The sequence below is a fragment of the Colletotrichum godetiae genome (genome assembly GCF_030913485.1).
Source record: "Colletotrichum godetiae strain CBS 193.32 chromosome Unknown BDP55scaffold_57, whole genome shotgun sequence".
Lineage (NCBI taxonomy): Eukaryota > Fungi > Ascomycota > Sordariomycetes > Glomerellales > Glomerellaceae > Colletotrichum > Colletotrichum godetiae.
Window position 1 is genome coordinate 176,523 of NW_026851305.1, and position 18,651 is coordinate 195,173.

Sequence of the window (18,651 nt, forward strand, 5' to 3'; positions counted from 1 at the left end):
CTACGTACCCCGGTCAGGCACATTTGTAGCTATTCGCAACCCAGCATATGTCGCCTCGAATCGGCTTGTTTCTGAATCTTCTGCCCGACGACCCCGCTACCGCCAGTTCTCAATCGCGACCCCCGCTAGCTCATCCGAGACCCTCGCGCCAGATCCAGACCGCGACGTTGTCAAAGATGGAAATTTTGGAGCACCACCACCTGCCCCAAGGCGCTGACGTCCCATGGCGTGGAACCAAAGGGGCGTGGACGAGCCTTATTCCCAGTCATCTTCTTGTCCCATGCTGAGGGAGGTGCGGGGAAATACAATCTACTCACTCACCGCGACTCACCCCCATGCCAACATAGCTATTCCGCGCCCATGACACCCCCCTCCCCGTCGTTGTAGTTTTCGTCTTTCACCCCTCCGCCTCACACACGCCCCTGTTCGCATTCCTTCATCTTCCAGTCTCTTTCATCTTTGTGTCCCCCTCGTCTTTGTGTCGGCCTCGCAGTCGGTGACGGTGCGTACCGAGATATTGGGGGCTTCAAGTCCAAGGCCGTCGCGCCAAGCAAAAATAATTACTCGTGATGTACGGAGCACAGCTGGAGAATTATCTCCTACGTGGAGCGGCAGGCGATGCTAAGAAGTTGGCCTGCAGGCAGATGAGAATGGGATATGAGATGGGGTGAGATGAAGTGTAGCGACGACCAGCCAATCGTCAGCTGCGCTGCCTTGGATAAGACGCCGGTTACTCAGCGCTTGCCTCTCAATATCCTTCATAAGGTCACCGCCTAGGGTAGCTTAGGGGTCTGTTCGATGCGCATCACGGACGAGGGATCGTGCCAGGGAGTGTCAAGGAAAGATCACAAGCAGAGCATCTAGAAGAGACGAGGGGCGGGAAGCAGATGGAAACGTGTAATCTTTTTGCTTTGCTACTTGATTTTGGCTTAACAAAAATGGGATGTTGTGAAAATTGCATTGCTCGGGGGAGTCTAGAGCGAATAGTGACTAGATTCACCCCCGCGTCCCCTACAGTCTACACCCGCCCTACTCCTCTATTTGCTCTACCCTATCTGGCTCTGGGCTAGGAGGATAGTTTAGAGCAAATGGTGACTCGCTTCACCCCCGCGCCCCCTACAGTCTACACCCGCCCTACTCCTCTATTTGCTCTACCCTATCTGGCTCTGGGCTAGGAGGATAGTGGCGCAAAGAGGAAGTCTGCGGTCGCTCAACAACACCTGGCACCTGTCAGACGAGATTGAAAGCTAGGTAGATGGGACAGTAAACCAACGGCGGGGCAGCAGCCCAGGGTTCCAAGGTTGAGGTGTGTCCCTGTGAAAAGCTGTATCCCCACAGGCCTGAGGACTCGCTTTCGTTTCACTCCCTCTCCAACCACTCCAATGGCCAATGGAGGAGTGCTTCTGTCCCCAAGTCTGCTGCCTGCGCCCCACCTCTGTCGTTTCCATTCTTCACATACTCCGTACACCCAAACCCTCGAACTCCTTGGATCCTGCCAGTTGGGTTGTGTGTCTCTACGTCCTCTATAGATGTATGGTTAAGGTACTAGCAGCAGTTCTAGTTCTGATCCTAGTCCTACCACTGCCGCCGCCGCCGCCGCCGCCACCGCCGTCCCCTCTACCTTGTCCTGCCTTAACCTACCGGCTTTGCTTTTGGAGGGGAAATAATAGATTCGCCGGCGAGCAAAAACTCAGGTACTAAACTTTATCAAGCGGGGACACGCACGTAAAGGATCTATGGAAGCTTTTGTTGCTCTTAGGTCTTCGTAGATTGACCTCCTCTTTCGGATCATTATTATCTCGCCCCTTGGGCACGAAATGAGAATTACTCCCAGAGGTCACCGATGACAAAATGCTCAACGGAGCTACAGAGCAAGCACACACAAGCATACCTACATTCGCACGTTGTGGAGGGGCGGATACCTGCCTTAAGATTCTGCACGTCACTCTCCCGAGTCCCCAGGCGTCTCATCCCCTGAGGTAAGGTAGGTAGATAGACCCAAACAGCTCTTCCCGGTTTTTTCGACTGGGACTGAACCCTGCGGGAGTCAAGTGCGGACCCTGTGCGTATATGGACAGTTCTGAGCCTGCCTATTGGGGAGAGGCCCAGTGGCACTGCTGGGAGGGTGTGGTGCGACCGAGACACTTGAGACCTCTGCGCGTGGGTTTTGGATCTTTCTCCCCGCCGTCATCCGCACTCTGAGATCTACGGGAACCAAATCCAGGCAATTGGCCCACCTGTGCGCACCTGGCAACTTTTCCTCCGGAACTCACTCGACCTTACCACCATCATGCCGCTGCCGTCGCCGCCGTTTCTTACACCCTCTCTATCACCACCATCGTCCTTTTCCTTATTACTTGCCTACCTTCCTCGTACTCTCTCTGCCCTCTCTCAAGTCTTTCCCTCTCTCTCTCTCTCTCTCTCTCTCTCTCTCTCTCAAGACGTTTTGCTTTTGCAGGTCACGCTTTTCTTACATCGAGTACCAACGCACGCAAGAGACCGAGTTACTACACCTAAGTCTAGTGTCATCCTACGATAGACCGGCTGTCGGCCTCCCAGCACCACACGCAAGATTATCCGGCAACAACACGGCCGTTCTACGCCCTGCCATTCCGTCGCTACTTGTAAACCTGAATGGCCCCTAGATCATTACGCCCTTCGCAACAATACATAACTTCACTTGCAAGCGCACCCTGACCTACCTTGCAACCCGCACTACAACGCCGAGGCGACCAAAATCCGGCATGTCCTCCAACGCAGCCCAACAAGGCTCCGCCCAGTCGTAAGTCCAATGCCCCATTCTCACGATCTTCAATAGTGCTCCACGGCAGGTTGCTCCATGAGCACCATGACTTCTTCTTGGTATCTCAGCACCCCTCTCTCCAAGTCCAGCTCTGCGCCGCCTCGTAAGCAAGTCTGCCATGCCGGCTTGTATGCGGAGGCAAGGATTTCACTCGTTCCTCGAGCCTTCCGGCCATCATTTGCCGGCTTCGCGGACTTGGCAAAGCTGCTCAGGGCCCCGCGGAGTTGCAGAATAGCATGCGGCTGTGGAGCATGCGCTTTCGAGCCAACTGGACATTTGCCGTGGCTGGGGATCGTGTCGGCGAAAGGTCCCTCATCATCCACCCAGATTCCTACCTCTTCTCTTATTGATTCGTTCGATTGCATCGTGGTTCGGCTAGGCTAACATGTGGATTGCTTAGGGGTGCTTCGGGAAGACAGCCCCCTCAAGAGGGAAGAGCTGGCGCCGGGGCTGAAGATCGTCTCCGGGACTTCGAGGAAGACATCGACCTCGAACTCGTGAGCAGCGAACGTTCTGGGAGCCATGAGCGACAAGAGAGCCGAGCCCAACGTGTCGCTGATGCAATCGCGAGGGTTGACCGGCTCATTCCTCACGGCCCAGGAGCCGCCGGTGAAGCAGCTCAGCCTAATGATGGTCAGACGAAAGACCTTCGAGGTGCTGGGTCGCGATTCTCGGAATAGTATTGCAGTCGCCCTGCAAAGTCAAGTCAGTGTCGGCTGCAATACCATATCAAGCTATTGCAGCCCTGGTCCACCTTCCAGACCGACCCGCCGCATGCCACTTTTGGTGAGGTTCGTCAGTCGACATGATTGGGTTAGGCCAATGGTCCGTGCACAGGGATAAGATAGCGAAAGCATCGACCCTTTCCCCAAGGTCAGCCTCAGGGAAACCCCTCATGTCATACGAATGAGGCAAAAACACCACACCAAAACAGGTCTTCTGAACGAAGGCTTGTCATGATGAGAAGACGGGTAATGAAGAAACGGAAGCGTCGCGAGCGAGCGGTATCGATGGAATTTCCTTTTTTCATCTTTTTTCAAGACGAGTGCGTGGATATCTCATGTTGAGAATGTGGAGAATGATAAATGGCGAGGGATCAGGTGATGTTTGTGGGAGGTGATGATATGAGACGCGATTTCTTTTGGTTCTGGGTTGTGATTTTCTTTCCTATGAAACGAAGGATGGCTTGAAGGTATCGCGCTTGGAATACTTGGCGTTAGGGGCCGAGTGGTTTGCCGCATACTCATCTTCGGTTGCGGAGAGTCGTCTTCCATGAAGCACTCAAGAGGGTTTATCCTTGGCCTCTGGATGCTATGGATGAGAGATTAAACAAAAGGTGGAAAGGGAAGTGTGAGCTGGAAGTTTGCATGGCGGAGGGGTAATATGATGAAGGAGAGATGTGATCGTGCATCGGAAGATGACACTTCCTCTTCTGATACCTAATATGAGGGGGGCTGGGTCCTCGGGCTTCGAATGAGCCAATGACGTTCGCCCTCTCAATCGGTCGAGAATTCTTCCGGGGCCTTTCATTTCGAGGAGTCTAAAATAACCGTTTCCGTTTTGCCTCAGCCTCCAGGTTGTTTGCATAATAAAGCTAGGCAGGCCGAATTTATCCAATACGAATTTCATACTTTGCGCATCAGTGATCATTGAAGTTTTGAACGATGGCACATTGCACGTCTCCGGATCTGTAAATATCAACGTATCGACCCCCTTGAAAGTATTGCACCGTGTCTTGCCTAACGAAAGATACATTCATGAAATCATTCAACATCATGATGGCTTCCACAAATAAATGTGTGCCGAATCTCGACAAAGATGCTCGAATCAGGTGTATCACAGGGCTCCCAGGAATTCATAACAAACAGCTTCATCTCAGCTAGATACATCGTAAAGGAGTCTCCTAGAGCTACATCCCCTTTTCACGGTCCTCGCGTCCCATCAACTAATCTATGTACTTACAAACGATACCAACCATCTTTCTCATGACCTCTGAAAGATGCCATCGAACCATTTCTGAATCTGCTTGGCCCCATCACCACCAACAAAAGTAACAAGCCCAACATAGCCATCCGGTCGCAACCCAACAACAGCACCCTCGCCCTTACCAACCCCATACTTCTCATACGCCCTCTCAGGCTCCTCATAAAACGTCTCTCCATCAACAAATACCTTGTCGTAATCCCATCCAAGCTTACTATCAAACGGATGATAAGCCTCGTGCACGTCCTTTAACAGATCAATCTCGTCCCGCGGCGCAGCGTGCACGAGCACGACGTCAACGATACTCGGGTCCTCGTCCGTCTTGAACTTGATCTCGCCGCTGTGCGGATCCGACGCGGGACAGAGCGCGATGGTCGGCAGCTTGGGGAGGTAGCTCGATAGCCACGCGCCGAGGGCGTTGACGGTGTCGCGCTGCGCGGGGCGGGAGATGTCGCCGCCAAAGACTACGATACGGAAGCGACCGTTGGAGGGGAGCTTGTGGTGCAGTTCCCAGAGGCGGGCGTCGGATTGGCGGATGACCTTGTATGACGGGAAGCGCTGGCCGAGTTTGCAGTTTGTCGCGAGGGATTGGGTGCTTTTCGCGACGCTCTTTACGAGGATGTTGGGCAAGTCGTCGGTGTCTGGGTCTGTATCTGCCTCTTTGGCGACGAGGACTGTTGGTTGGTAGTTTACGCCTACACCGGTTGTGAACTGCGATACGTAAGTCAGCTCATCGTCGCACTCACTCGCATCTCAACACTGGGAACCGGAGAAGACTGGAGTGGGTGTGTAACATACCATTCGACTCGTATGGAACGCCTTCTGGAACACATCATCCGACACGCCCGTCTCGGTCTGGATATCCTTTGGTGGCGCGCCCGTGAAGAGCTTGGAGAACTTGCCGTCAAAGGCGATGAGGTCCTTTGCAATCTTTTTGCGCTCGAGCTCGTACGTGGAGAGGACGTCGCGCGGCAGGATGTTCTTGCACGCGAGGCCGATCTTCCAGCCGAGGTTGTAGCTGTCTTGCATCGAGATGTTCATGCCCTGGCCTGCTTTCGGGGAGTGCGTGTGCACGGCGTCTGGGTCGCATCCGGTTAGCTTCTTAGGGGAGAAAGATATCAAAAGATAGCGGAGGTTGCGAAACAACTTACCTCCTGCGAGGAAGACGCGGTTGAGTTTGCTAAAGTGGTCGCCCGTCCTTTGACCGATTTGGTAGGCCGTCCACCTAATGACACGTCAGCATCTGTTCATCGCGATAAGCACAACTTGGAGGTCGACGTACCAGTCGCAGTAGTGGTACTCCAACTTGTATGGGCTGAAGATTCTCTGCGCAGACTTGAAGATGAACTCCGGTGTGATCTGCGACCTGTCGACGCGGCCGCCGCCGGCCGAGACCTCCTTGAGCTGGATGTAGAGACGGACCATCCTGTTCTCGCGAGGAATGATCATCAGCGCGCCGGCTGTGTTCTGGATCATGGTCCGGAACCTGATATCGGCTACCAGAAGTCAGCCTACTGCGTCATCATGGAAGGATTGAAGACGTACGGAAGTCGGTAATGGGGACGATATCCATCACACCCCTAGAACCAACACTGTCAGCTCAACGCCTAACCATGCCTCAAATCAGGCACTTACCAAATGGCATCAGTGCTCTCCCCCTTCATCTCAAACTCCTTGCCCAGCGTCTTCCTAGTCCACGAATGCGCCCCATCACAGCCAACAACATACTTGGCCCTCACCACCTCATCCCTCGCCTCCCGCCCCTTGGACCTATCCAACATCCCCGCGACGTCGTCCTCGGCGAGATTACTCCTAAAGATGCCATCACTAAGATTACTCAGCATCTGCGTCGGCGTCGCCTCCTCCTCCGTCAAGTGCCGCAGCGTCACCGTCACAGGGTGCGCGTCCGGGTCCTCGGCCGCGGCCTCGTCGATCTCGAGCGATGTCGGGATGACCATGCGCTCGACCTGCAAGGGTGTCTCGTTTGAAGGATACGAGGCGCGGATGCCGTCTATGAAGAATTGTTCGATGCGGCCTTGGTGCAGGACGGATTCGGTGAAGCGGGAGAGGCCTGGGATTGTGTTTACTGATTTGGCGCTGCGTTGGATTGTGCCATTCTCGTCGGGGTTCCAGAAGCTGACCTCTGCGGTTGGTGTTAGTGAGGTTTCTGCCCTCGTTCTCCCATATCAGGCGAAAGGTGAGGTCAGGCGTACCGAGCATGCGGTTTGCTTCTTTCCATACGCGCTCCGCGACGCCGAAGCTGTCTAGGATTTCGAGGGATCTCACTTGGAAGCTGTGATGTAGGTCAGCACTTGCGGTCCTATTCCGGAAGTTCGATTCTCTCACCCGTCGGCTTGCCCAGAGTAGACCTTGGCGGTCCTTTTATCGACAATGCGGGTCTTGACACCGAGTCTAGATAACCAGAGAGCCAACATCAGCCCAGCAGGGCCAGCTCCGATGATGAGGACATCAACCTTAGTCTCAGGAAGCTCAGTCATGATGTGCACTGCCCGGATTTCAAAGGTTCAGAGCAATAGAGATGGGAGGAGAAGGACTAGAGTGTTGAAGATGCAGGACAGACGAATTCGACTAGCAATAGTTTGAAATACTACTTCGTATATGAATTGAGCCAGCTTCGATTTCCCCACGATCTCAGGCGGATTTATTTCTCGAGAGACAAGTCCACGGATTAAAGGTATTTCGGAACATCATCTTGAGTTTGTGTAGCACCATTGGACGACCACCTATCCGCAGAAAACTGCCGCCAGAGGCTAAGGTTTTTGGGGAAATAAGCGATGAGAAAGCATGACAAAGAGGGGGAGGGGCCGAAGGGAGGGGCACAATTGGGGGACCTCAACTCACGGACGTCATCGGGGGATGTGGGGTAGATCTCCAATGCAGGGACTCATTGAGTTCAAGGTTTAGGTACTCAAGTACTTGGTAATGCGGCCGCCCTGAATGGACTGCCACACTGCATGCGCTGCACTTCATCTCAAGACACACATGGTATGGGCGGGACGGTGAGCGTGCCACATGTACGGGGTAACAGAATGCGGATGTAAGCCGCCGCATTCTAGATTGTGAAGGGGTGCATTCCCGTGATTTCGCTGTGTAAGCGGTATCTAACACGCCACTATAAGTACGGATATTGAGACGCCTCTACATACGACCCGATATCTTTCAGCCCACTGGCTACAATTTCCTACGTTTCTGCAGCACATAGACATCCCTCGTTCCCTTTTGTAGAGTAGCGGTAAATGACATCCGTGTCATCTCTTTCACTCAGCGCCCGGCCCGGCCCGCCCGAGGTCGCGACGGACTCTCCACACCCTGGACCCCACGGGGCGCTTTTCGTGACCCTGAAGCACCTCAATCCACGGCGTGTGCGTGTCACTCAAGTCACCGGCAAGCTCGAGGTTCTCAGGTTCTTCATCCGAGTTGTCGCTCTCCGTATCCTCGTCCATGACTTCCACCGTGTCGTACTTGGAGTTATCTACATCGCTGCCATTGAAGGACTGGTAGTACAGGTCTTCCGTATACGCCCAGCCGGGGGAGTCGAGCTTGCCGTGGACTAGCAACAAGTGGCGACCCGCTGCTTTGGCTGCTTCGATGCGTTCCAGGGGAATCGGTGTGAGGATCTGGAGAGCGCCGGTCTTTGTGTCGATGCCTCGTAATAGCACCTGGCCTAGCGTTTGGGCGTATCGTGGATCCAAAGTTTGAGCGTCGGTATTGGGGATATAAGGGATTCCCTCAGGAGTCCTGGCGACAATTGCCTCCAAGTCTAGCACAACACCATCAACATCCATCACGTCAGCGCTCGATGCTGCAGGAGAAAATTCACTGCTCTCTCTAGCAAGACGACTAAACGCCCTGATGTCCTCGGTCTCGACCAGACATAGAATAGACCCATTGATGGTCTCTGCGAGGAGCTCTGCCGGCGGTTGATACTCATAGCTAACAATCCCCGTAATTCCGCGGTTCTTCCCCTTGTAGCCGACCATCAACGGAGTGGATGATGAAAGCGGGGAAGGGTTCCACAGCAGCTGATTTGACGGGTTTCTCTTGGTGTGGAAATACGCCAACGCCTGCATCGAACGTAGATGTGCCGCTGTTCTCGAAGTGAATTCCGACTGCTGCGAGGGAAGAAGTGTGAAGACTGTCTTACACGCCGCCTGCAGGCCTTCGACGGTCTCTCTAGGGCCTTCCTCGGACATGTAAATCACCTCCGTAGGCTTGATTGTCGACACAAGTTCACCGAGTAGGTCCAGCCCTGTTCCCAAGACCCAACCAGGCGTGTTGATGATCAATGGCAGCCCTTGGCAGGTGTCTCGATAGCGTTGAAACAGATCGAGTGCACATTCCAAATACAGCTGTGGGTCGGACGCAGGTGATACTGAAGCTATTGAGTGACATCTTATAATGGTCACATTCTGCTCATTCGCTGCAATGTGGGCAAAAGATGGGCTCAAGTTGGGTTCTCTAACCTGAACCAAGGCGATTGTACCTGCCGGAGTATACTCTGGCTGACCAGGATCCAGCTCCATCACAACAACTGATGATGGCGTTTGCCGGGTCCTCGTCTGCTGGCCGGCGCCCGTGAGCAGCCGGTTGCCCAGTATACGGCCAAAGGTGGATTTGCCCGACGATTTTGGGCCGCATAGCATCACGCTGAGGGTTGGTTGCCCTGGTTTCGCCTTCGTCAACCCCGCCAATTTCTTGTTCCAGGCGGGGTGCGAACGCAGATCCTGAATGAGAGCTCGCTTCGGCGCGTCTTCGGAGGTACAGATCTGTCCGCTATTAGCATAAGATGGAGTCGAGGTGTCCCAAACATTGACTAACAATCTTGTAGGTATCGGTCTTTGCGCCTCGTTTGCTCGCTTTTCCTTCGGGCTCGTGCCAGAGACTGCGGAAGAGAGGTGACAGCCGCTCGAGCTTACGCAGGCCCGCCCCTTGCGGGTGAGGATGCATCTCGAGTTTTGTCTCCTCTGAGCAACGCAGAACGGGGATCGCATGGCAGTGAGGAGCATGAACCCATTTGGTGCCGTCGGAAGGTCGAATACTCGCTCCTGCTATAGTGATCTCGCCATCGAGGACCTTAATACCATAGCTTCCGAGCACCAGAAAACGCTTGACTCGTCAACGAAATTCTTTACGTCGTATTCAAGCATAGGTTTACCTCGCTGTCATGGAGTCTTAACTCGAGAATGCCTCCTCCAACTCTGCGAGAGTTACTTTTACTTGGCCTGAACGTCGAGAACTGCTGAATTCCAGCCTTTGCCGGGTTAATGTCATCAGGATCTGCGGTAGGACTACTGAGAAGCTTGTCAGAGGGCTTTCGAAGGGCGAGGCGGGGAGATCATACTTGGGTTCTGGTGCTCCTGTTACTGGCATAGATGCACTCTGGCCGGGATTCGTCTTTGGCGTGTGCTGGGTTGTTTCATCCTCAGTGGAGACGACCCTCTTCGACGATCTTGCTTTCGCGGGGGACCGTCCTTTAGGTGTAGGCGTAGGAGTTGACGCCTGAGAATCGGGGACCAACTGAGACTCGGCTTGAGGTGCTGGAGACAAGGACGGGCTTGCTGAAAGCAACTGTTGCCTCAAAGCAAATGCGCTCATTGCTATTCGGCTGTTAGCCGTTGCTTAAGTGAAGATGCCGTTGAAGGCAGCACAAGGGTGACAACTAACGCCTTGAGCCTTCACTTGTCTCGACCTTACGTCGCTTTGGCGTCGCCATGGTGGGTTTCTTGGTCGCAGGAGGAAAATCTTCTACGATTTTGATTCTAGAAAGAATTCTCTCAATGATCCTCCCGTGACTTTCAGGAGGCGGCAGGAGCAGTGACGGTTGTGCGTGCCGGGCAACTGCAGCAAGATAACCTCAGCTTGCACCCAGGAAGGCAGGATCCTCCTGATTTTTCCCAACTGGCAGTTACTCTACCACACTTCTCACAGTATGCCCAAGGAAGGTACCTTGGACGCCCCTGATTGAGACTGCCTTTCGCAATTTACCCCCTTCTTGCACCTTGCCAACGCCAGGTCAGCTTGTTTCTTTTTCTAATCTCAACTCAACGCAATCTCAACTGGCCAAACTCACACGCAGAATTTTGCTAAATTTCTACCAAACTCAAATTTCCAACACCTCACTCAACTGAGCACTGTGGGCGTCAATCCGAAATGGTAGCCGAATCCGTCGGACCCCGCGATCGCGATATGAGATTTGGAGGTGAAGCACTCACACCGAAAAACCGTGCTGGAAAATCCTTCATGCGCATCCGAACGCCCACGCCGACGCCCACGCACTTTAAGTCCCCCGGAAGCGCGGCAGGCACGCGGGTTGTCTCTCACCGCGTCGCGGTTCCCGCTACCACCACAACCCCACCGCTGGTCTGTGCGATCCCTGCAAAGATTTCTGAATCTTTGCGAGACCCTCGAAAATTCCTGTCCCAGCCATTCCCATCGTCTCGTCGCCCTCAATTCCTTCTACGCCAGCACCCCGTCTTGCCTTCAGAAGCACTCCAGGCACGATGTCGTCACGCAAGCTTGATGGCGTTCACTCGTTGAGCGCAATTCTCGAGAAGCAAGGCCAGGAAGCCGCAAAGCCCAAGAGCAAATTCGCCCGAAGCACACAGACCAAGAAGGCCGAAAAGTTCGACCCTCGCGCTCAGGACTCCGATTCCGACGACAGCTCCAGCAACAGTGACAGCAGCGATGATGACGGTCCAGCTAACCCCGATTTCTTCGCCAAGATTAATGGTCAGATGGTGTCGAGCAAATCTGCCAGCACTCCTCTGAAGAAGGCCAAGCGCGACAAGGCCGATGAGGTTGCCGATAGCGACGTCGAAAACAAGACCTCCACCGCGAAGCCCTCTGCCAACAAGAAAGCTCCAGTCAAGCCCGAGAGCTCTTCCGAAGAGTCCTCAGCAGACGAGGCGGCTGCCGAGTCGGACTCGTCCTCGAGTGACAGTGAGAGCGAAAGCGAGCCGATTGCGAAGAAGCCGGCGCAGAATGCCACAAAGACGCCAGTTGCCAATGGCGCTTCCACAACCTCTTCCAGCGATTCGGAGAGTGATGCCGAGAGCGAGGCAGAAAAGACGACCAAGCCCAAAGCCAAATCAGCGGTCAATGGTGCGAAGGCACTCGAGCCGGCTTCGACCAGTTCGAGCGAGGCAGGCTCCAGCAGCGGCGAGGAGAGCGCAGAAGACAAGTCGGATGAAGACGAGGAATCTAGCTCTGACGAGGAAGAACCCGAAAGACAGAGTGCCGCTGTCGCCCCGAGACGCAACAGCAATGATCTCAACGTTCCCGGATTCGTCGGCAAGGATTTTATTCTGAGACAAGCGCAAGGCGATGAGGATGGCAAGGATATGACGGACTTCTTCACCAAGGCCAAGCTCGAGGGCAAGCAGCTCTGGTACTTCACCGCGCCTGCTTCCATTCCCATCAACATTGTGGAGAAGCTCCAGATTCCCTTGGACAAGGCGCATAAGGGAGACGCCATCTTCAAGCACAACTCGGAAGACTACACTGTCGGCTTCGACGTCGGTGCCACCGCGGTAGAGCTTCTCCTTCCCAACAAGAAGGGCAATCGCTACGAGACAGGTAAACACAACGTAGCAAGCGCATTTGGACAGTCTGCTAACGTCGTCGCTTAGCTCCTAAGAAGGTCGACAAGGTCCTGCACGTCAAGCGTGTGACCCAATTGGTTGGTAGTGAGTCTAGTGCTCCCAGACACGTTCAGCCAAACCTTCCGCGCCCCCAGCCGCAAGGTTTGAGAGCTCGCTTCCACCCTATCGGTATTCCCGATGATACTCCGTTGGGCAACATCGGCTTCGATGAATCCTCCGACGAAGATGTTGAGATGACTTCGACACCTGCTCTCCCGACTCGCACAAAGAAACCCAAGCACACATCCACTCAACCCGCGGCTCCGGCAGGTGATGCCATGGACATCGATGAGCCTACCCCCAAGAGCAAGAAGAAGGACAAGAAGAAGGACAAGGTCACCAAGAATCCTGTCCAGGACTCTCAGTCTACCATCATTGAGGTACCCGACTCGCAGCCTCTACCCATCACCAAGGAAAAGCAGAGCAAGAAGCGACGCGATAGCATCGAGTCCATCTCGAGTGTGGGATCCAACCCCAAGCCGACTATGGCTACTCCCAGCCAGTCCAAGAAGGCATCCAAGCGCAAGCTGCCCACGGACGAGGAGTCCACCCCGGCCCAGTCAATCAAGGAGAAAGCCAAGAAAGTCAAGCGTGACGCTTCATCCCAGGATACTCCCGCTCAGGGCTCTGCCAAGAAGGTGACGGCTATCCCGCCGCCGACCGTCCCCAAGCCCGGCTTCTCATTCTCGGGCCTCCCCGCTGCCTCCAGCCCAGCCCCTGAGATCTCGACGCCGAAGCCGAAGTCGAAGAGCTCCAAGAAGTCCAAGGCTGATGAGGCTGCTTCAATTCGAAAGGAGACACCTGTTCTCCCTCCCAGCATTCGTCGCGAATCCGCGGTCCCAATCCCGCAGTTTCCCTCCAAGTCATCTCCCGCAGCTGAGGAGACGCCCAAGAAGGAGAAGCGCAAGAAGAGAAAGTCGGACAAGACAGACGAGCCCAAGTCAAGCAAGATGGAGACGCCCGTTCCGCTGCCTGGTAGCGCTTAGAATCCCACCAGCTTCGGAAATAAGCCGTTCCGTCAGCCCTTTCGACATGGCTTCAAGTAGCCTAGCTGCCGTCATCAAAAATGCTCACGTAGCATATCAGAGTTGCCCATAAAACCTCCCAGAGTATATACATCGGTTGCAGAGCCGTGCGATTTGGCTTTGCCGACCACATCGGCCCGCGAGTCTACTTGTGGAGGCTCATAGATACCAATTTGGTCTCTTTTCTTTTCTTTCTTGCATGCATTGTACCGGATGGAAAAGTACACACTGTGTTTTGGAGACGTAGTCTATGTTCTCACCCGCTCATGTCCCCTTCGCATGAGCCTTGTCTGGCTCTCGCTGTACCTGCAACGACGAGACCTGTTCAGCTTCAGAGAGCCACTGTTCTAAGCTGTACTGTGCAGACCAGACGAGGTACAGGTGTTGGAGGGGAAAAGAGCTACCATTGGCTTTGCTTTTACTTCATTTGGGGCGTTGGACGGATCGATACCTAATGTATGTCCCTCTATGCCAGGGTGTCATGCGGGTCACAGACGCGGAGGAAGATAGAGAGTTTGGCTCTTGGCCTGCTAGCTAGCTAGTCGCAATGATGACGAATGATCAATAGTTGCTCGATGTGCCCTGGCATGACTTTCTTGATGGAACTGGTATAGACTGACATACGTAGATTGCTGCTTGAGCACGATGTACCCTTATCTGCACTCGGAAAGCCGTGTTGTAGTAATCTAGCTTACTTAACATGCCAAACTCCAATTACGCCTCAAGCACGAACTACATCCAATGGCTCTCGCCTCGATACTACGACGGACTCAAGTCAACACAGTGCCTTGTGATCGTTCTTGTCCCAGTCACAGTACGATATCCATACCTGAACAGCCGCCAACAATGTCGCCAGCGTCCCCGAGACAGCAGCCACAACAAGGGCGGCGATCGCGCACTTGTACGTATGTCGGTGGGACTTTCTTCGCTCTGCGTATCTCTCCCATCGAGTAGTCGGGGTTGGATCATCGACTTCTTCCAAGAGACGGGCCAACTGAGGGGCCCAGTATGGGAAATCCTCGTATAGATCATACAAAGTCTTGGGAGGCTCTTTCTTGCAATTGTCGAAGGAGGGGCTCAAGAGGCTCTCATCCAGTCTTTCGCGCTTGACCCAGTCCCGCAAGAGTTTCTTAGACTTTGCACTTCCGATCGGCGGGAAGAGAAGGTTGTAAGTTCTGATTGTCTCTACAATGAGCTTTGCAGGTAGGCAACCTCTGAGTGACATGGTGGTTAGACAGCCGCCTTGAGTCGTGCTCTCATGAGGCACTTACAGTACTATTGCTTCCTCAGTATTCTGGCTGAGGCCTGGCTGGTTTGCTTTCAGCATTTTTCGACTGTGTTCGAGAAATGCTTTGTGAGAGAAAACAAAGAGCACCTTGGTCCTGGGGCCGCATCTGAGGTACAGGTGATCTGATAGCTTTTCGGTCTGCTGGATCTTTATTCCAGCGTCCCTAGCCAGAACGTGGCATCTGAAACTCATGAGATTGATGGCATCTTTAGGTACGTCCCTTGGAGTAGACTGAGTGTAGATCCGGTCCAAGTAGTCCGCCAACGTCTCGCTTTCACCCCAGCGATAGACATTGGCGCTACCTATGGCTGCGGTGCCTTCCGACTCGCACTCCGTCATGAGCATCATACGAACTGCGCACTCAATTGTCGCCATATTTCTCACTTCAGAGGACGCTTGCTTCAACAAGAGATCCTTCTGGGTCAAGGGACTTGACTTGAGTAATCGTATTGCGTCTACGACCTCTTTCGCAATGTCAACAGTACTCGGTCGGTTGATATAAAGAGACAGTCGCTGCAGGGCGCAATGGCTAAAGAACCTGGCAAGTCGTCTTTCCCGGCCAGAGGCGATCATATCTGTCTCACATGGTCCCCAGATGGCGTCCGCGATCTTTCTATCATCGGGTCGACTTTCGATTTCGCTCATTGTGAGGCAAGACTGATTCTCGGCGGTATCTTAGCGTTTTGGTGCTCAGACGGTGAAACGAGAGGGGAGAGGGGAGATCACTCCGGATATCTGCCTATTGTGTCACTCCAGTGGGAAGTCGCAGATCAGGCTGGAGATTCTGGGTCCGTCATCAACCCTCGCATCCTTCACAGTGCCACATGACTGCACAGCCAACAACACAGACCAATAATATTCATTCACTCCGATACACACAGCGGTAGGCGAAATGCGCCGCCCTTCGTATTCCTGGTGTTTCTTTACCTGCTCAGATCCCCCGCCTTCATTTCTTCCGTCTTTGAGTATTTGAGTGTCGCTCTCATCGATGATTTCATATTCTGCAGACCACACCATAACTTCCGGCCAATGCCGCTACATAAATCGCTTTTTCGGTACGGCCATCTTTATTTCAAGCGACCAAAGGGTTTAACCTCGAGATTCATAACTCAAGCAGCCATGGAGAAGGGCTGCGTGGATCCAGATCCTTTAGAGGAAGGCCTCGGCTTCATCCTTTATGCGATCACTTGGTGGGTCGTGCAGATAGGCATGGTACGAATGGTTGCGACGACTCCGACTTGTCAACCCGAACCTGAGATCGAGATGTTCGGTTCTACCGATGCTGGTAGCATCAGCAACGTAGATGACGACATGGTGGAGGGTATCGCGGGCAATGAGCAGACCGTTGAGAAAGCAACCATAGCAAAGCCTTCTCTGATGAAGCCTACTCCCGAAGAAAAGCTGGCATCAGAAACATTGGCATCGGAAACGCTTCCATCTACGACAACAACGAGGTCACCAACGGAATCAATGGAACCAACACCGACATCAGAGTCTCATATACCGCCAAAACCTCAAAAGGTCATTTTGCGGCCAAAGAGGTTCAAAAGACGCACTGAAGTACAGGTTGACCTAAATGCTACTTTCACACTAGCCGAGAATGCCATTTTGGAGCGCTTTTTGGAAGCTTTGAGGACTGAAAGAACCACACTTTTCATGAGCCTGGGTTTCGTTTTGCCAACTATTCTAGCTACTCTTGTCTCAATTTCTTCTGAAGGTCCATCTAGCCAGACAGCAACCGAGGAAGCAGACGCGACACGAGATGCCACAACCCTCATCAGAATCAGCGGCTTAACCAAGTGGAAACATATATGCTCTTTTCATAATGTCATGATCCAAAATCCGAATCTTTTCGCCCCGCTCGAGTTGTGTTATCATAAGGAGAAAATCCGTCGCATTGCGCGCGAAGCCTCCTGCGCGATCCGCCATCCGGCACAAACGCGGACGCTCTGCGGATGTCCCATTGTCGTTCAGACACCTGATCTGGGTCAGCGGACGTCGACCATTGGCGGCCTACTCACTGTCAAGAGTAATTTTTATGCTCTTACGACGAGCCATGTGCCCGATGACGAGGATGAATTCCCTGACGAAGTCGACTATGATAGCGATTCCGACGAGTCTTCGCTATTCTTTTATGATAATGATGCTGACTCTGACTACCATAACTCGGGATCAGTCACTCTTTCTGCATCAGAAGATTATACAAACGAGAAGAGCAAAACCGCGGCACAGGTTCCGGAGACCGAGTCGCCAGATGCAAATACTACCAAGGGCGCAGCAAAAACAGCGGAAGATGATGCCTTGGGAATCTCACCAGAAGGACCAGGTTCTGACACAGCTGGTTTCGAACAATATCCTGAGAAATTAGGGGCGGAAGAACCAAGTCACACCCCATTAGAAGACTTGTCTAGAAAGAGGGGGTACCTCATCAACCCGATCGAAGCAACCGAACTCCGGAGCGGGGACGATTGGCTACTTGTGCCTGTGGGAACAGATTTCCTTTTCCCAAATAGAATACCGGAAGGCTCAGAGAGACCATCCACATGGCAAACTCCGTTCATCGAAGGCTTCTGGCCTGATTTGGGTAAACTGTTCATAGACCATGATCAACCGCACGAACCCCCGTCCCGCCAAACAGTACCCCAATCTCGAGTACCGCTCGAGAGACGGCGAAGACAATGTTCAAGGGTATGGGCATTATCTGCAATGCACGGTTTGGTGCGCAGCAATCTTTCCCCAAACCCGTCGTTCATGCTTTCCGGTGGCGGCGAGAGGGTTTCAAAAGTCTGGACAGTTGAAGCAGAGGCCCATAGTCAAGGTAGGGGCCGCAGGACTCAGTCATTTCCCTACTATCTCAAGGACCACAGATGTGCTGATATTAGACCCATAGGCTTCCAAGCAGGAGATTCAGGCTCCTGGATCGTCGATGACAGATCGAGGCGCGTACTGGGCATCTTGGTGGCCCGGGTTGGCGGCGTCGGATACATGGTTTCCTTTGCTGGAGTCCGACAGAACATCGCCTCCACGCTTAGAATAAGGCCGACATCAATACAGTTGGCTTCCAGATTGGATCCTCGACTACGCGGCCGTAGTGGCGGACAGGTTCTCCGGTCTTCGTCCCCATTTAGACGACAACCCGAGCCGGACACGCGATCTTGGGGCCAATGGCTCTCTGATGGCTGGGCGGCGATCCTGGACGTCGTGCTACATCCCATAAACCTCGGCTACAAAGCCATGTTACTTGTCTTGGCTACTGCGATGGCATACTTGTATCTTCTTTGGAGGTTTCCAGTCGCGTTGGAGACTTTAACCTCCCTGCAGCTGGCGCTTCTGCCACCAGCCTTGGTCCTGTTCTTTTGGGCGCTGTCAGAGCTAGAAACACGTCCTGGAACAGCGAACCGTACTCCGGAGGAAAGGCTTCTCCTGCGAAGGAACATATACACGTGGGCTTGGATCTCATTTGTGGCGGGCATTTTGGTTGGTTTTGGGATTTATCTCGTGAGACCCCCGGTCCTAGACCGTCCTCCGAGATCCCCAGAGATGGCCTTGAGGGAGTGGAACAAGTTGCTTGATAGCCTGAACGAGATTGATGTTCAAGGCTCATACGATTCTCTGATGAGAGACCTGCAAGATCTGCAGTGGGCGTTGTTGCGTCTAGATTTTCGATTCTTTGTCGCTAAGCTCAAGGCAATCATGGTTAAGCTGTTCTTTCCCACGCGGCCAAGAGGATATTGAAATGGCCAGAACTATTGTCAACGCCATGTCTTGGGAGTACGGAGAAACTTGTATGATCCTTACAATGCCACGAGCTTTAGACTTCTATTTGGGCGGAAATTCTCAACACAGGAGTGCCCATGTCGCCCACGTGGTTAAGAATAGGTGTGAAACGAA

The 18,651-nt window shown here is 53.5% G+C and overlaps 6 protein-coding genes across 6 annotated transcripts; 3 read left to right on the forward strand and 3 right to left on the reverse strand.

The window, feature by feature from the left end:
- Positions 1-2,744: 2,744 nt before the first annotated feature.
- On the forward strand, positions 2,745-3,483 carry BDP55DRAFT_733038 (uncharacterized protein; the record flags this gene model as incomplete). Its single annotated transcript, XM_060580022.1, has 2 exons — positions 2,745-2,782; positions 3,204-3,483. 2 exons carry the CDS (start codon positions 2,745-2,747, stop codon positions 3,481-3,483), a joined length of 318 nt encoding a protein of 105 aa, XP_060424487.1.
- A 927-nt stretch (positions 3,484-4,410) lies between these two features.
- On the reverse strand, positions 4,411-7,569 carry BDP55DRAFT_678882 (FAD binding domain-containing protein). The gene is made up of 8 exons (XM_060576013.1): positions 7,133-7,569; positions 7,000-7,079; positions 6,422-6,929; positions 6,332-6,366; positions 6,069-6,282; positions 5,938-6,011; positions 5,585-5,865; positions 4,411-5,497 (listed from the first exon to the last, which is right to left on the reverse strand). The coding sequence occupies exons 1-8, from the start codon at positions 7,282-7,284 to the stop codon at positions 4,787-4,789; spliced, it is 2,055 nt and encodes a 684-aa protein (XP_060424488.1). The 5' UTR covers positions 7,285-7,569; the 3' UTR covers positions 4,411-4,786.
- Positions 7,570-8,064: 495 nt separating this feature from the next.
- Positions 8,065-10,520, reverse strand: BDP55DRAFT_733040 (uncharacterized protein; the record flags this gene model as incomplete). The annotated part of the gene is made up of 5 exons (XM_060580023.1): positions 8,065-9,573; positions 9,626-9,913; positions 9,963-10,098; positions 10,149-10,404; positions 10,472-10,520. 5 exons carry the CDS (start codon positions 10,518-10,520, stop codon positions 8,065-8,067), a joined length of 2,238 nt encoding a protein of 745 aa, XP_060424489.1.
- A 787-nt stretch (positions 10,521-11,307) lies between these two features.
- Positions 11,308-13,433, forward strand: BDP55DRAFT_733041 (DNA-directed RNA polymerase I subunit RPA34.5-domain-containing protein; the record flags this gene model as incomplete). The annotated part of the gene is made up of 2 exons (XM_060580024.1): positions 11,308-12,382; positions 12,436-13,433. 2 exons carry the CDS (start codon positions 11,308-11,310, stop codon positions 13,431-13,433), a joined length of 2,073 nt encoding a protein of 690 aa, XP_060424490.1.
- An 814-nt stretch (positions 13,434-14,247) lies between these two features.
- On the reverse strand, positions 14,248-15,405 carry BDP55DRAFT_636712 (uncharacterized protein; the record flags this gene model as incomplete). The annotated part of the gene is made up of 2 exons (XM_060572925.1): positions 14,248-14,686; positions 14,744-15,405. 2 exons carry the CDS (start codon positions 15,403-15,405, stop codon positions 14,248-14,250), a joined length of 1,101 nt encoding a protein of 366 aa, XP_060424491.1.
- Positions 15,406-15,634: 229 nt separating this feature from the next.
- Positions 15,635-18,495, forward strand: BDP55DRAFT_719667 (uncharacterized protein; the record flags this gene model as incomplete). Its single annotated transcript, XM_060578446.1, has 2 exons — positions 15,635-17,578; positions 17,651-18,495. Exons 1-2 carry the CDS (start codon positions 15,790-15,792, stop codon positions 18,493-18,495), a joined length of 2,634 nt encoding a protein of 877 aa, XP_060424492.1. The 5' UTR covers positions 15,635-15,789.
- Positions 18,496-18,651: the final 156 nt, after the last annotated feature.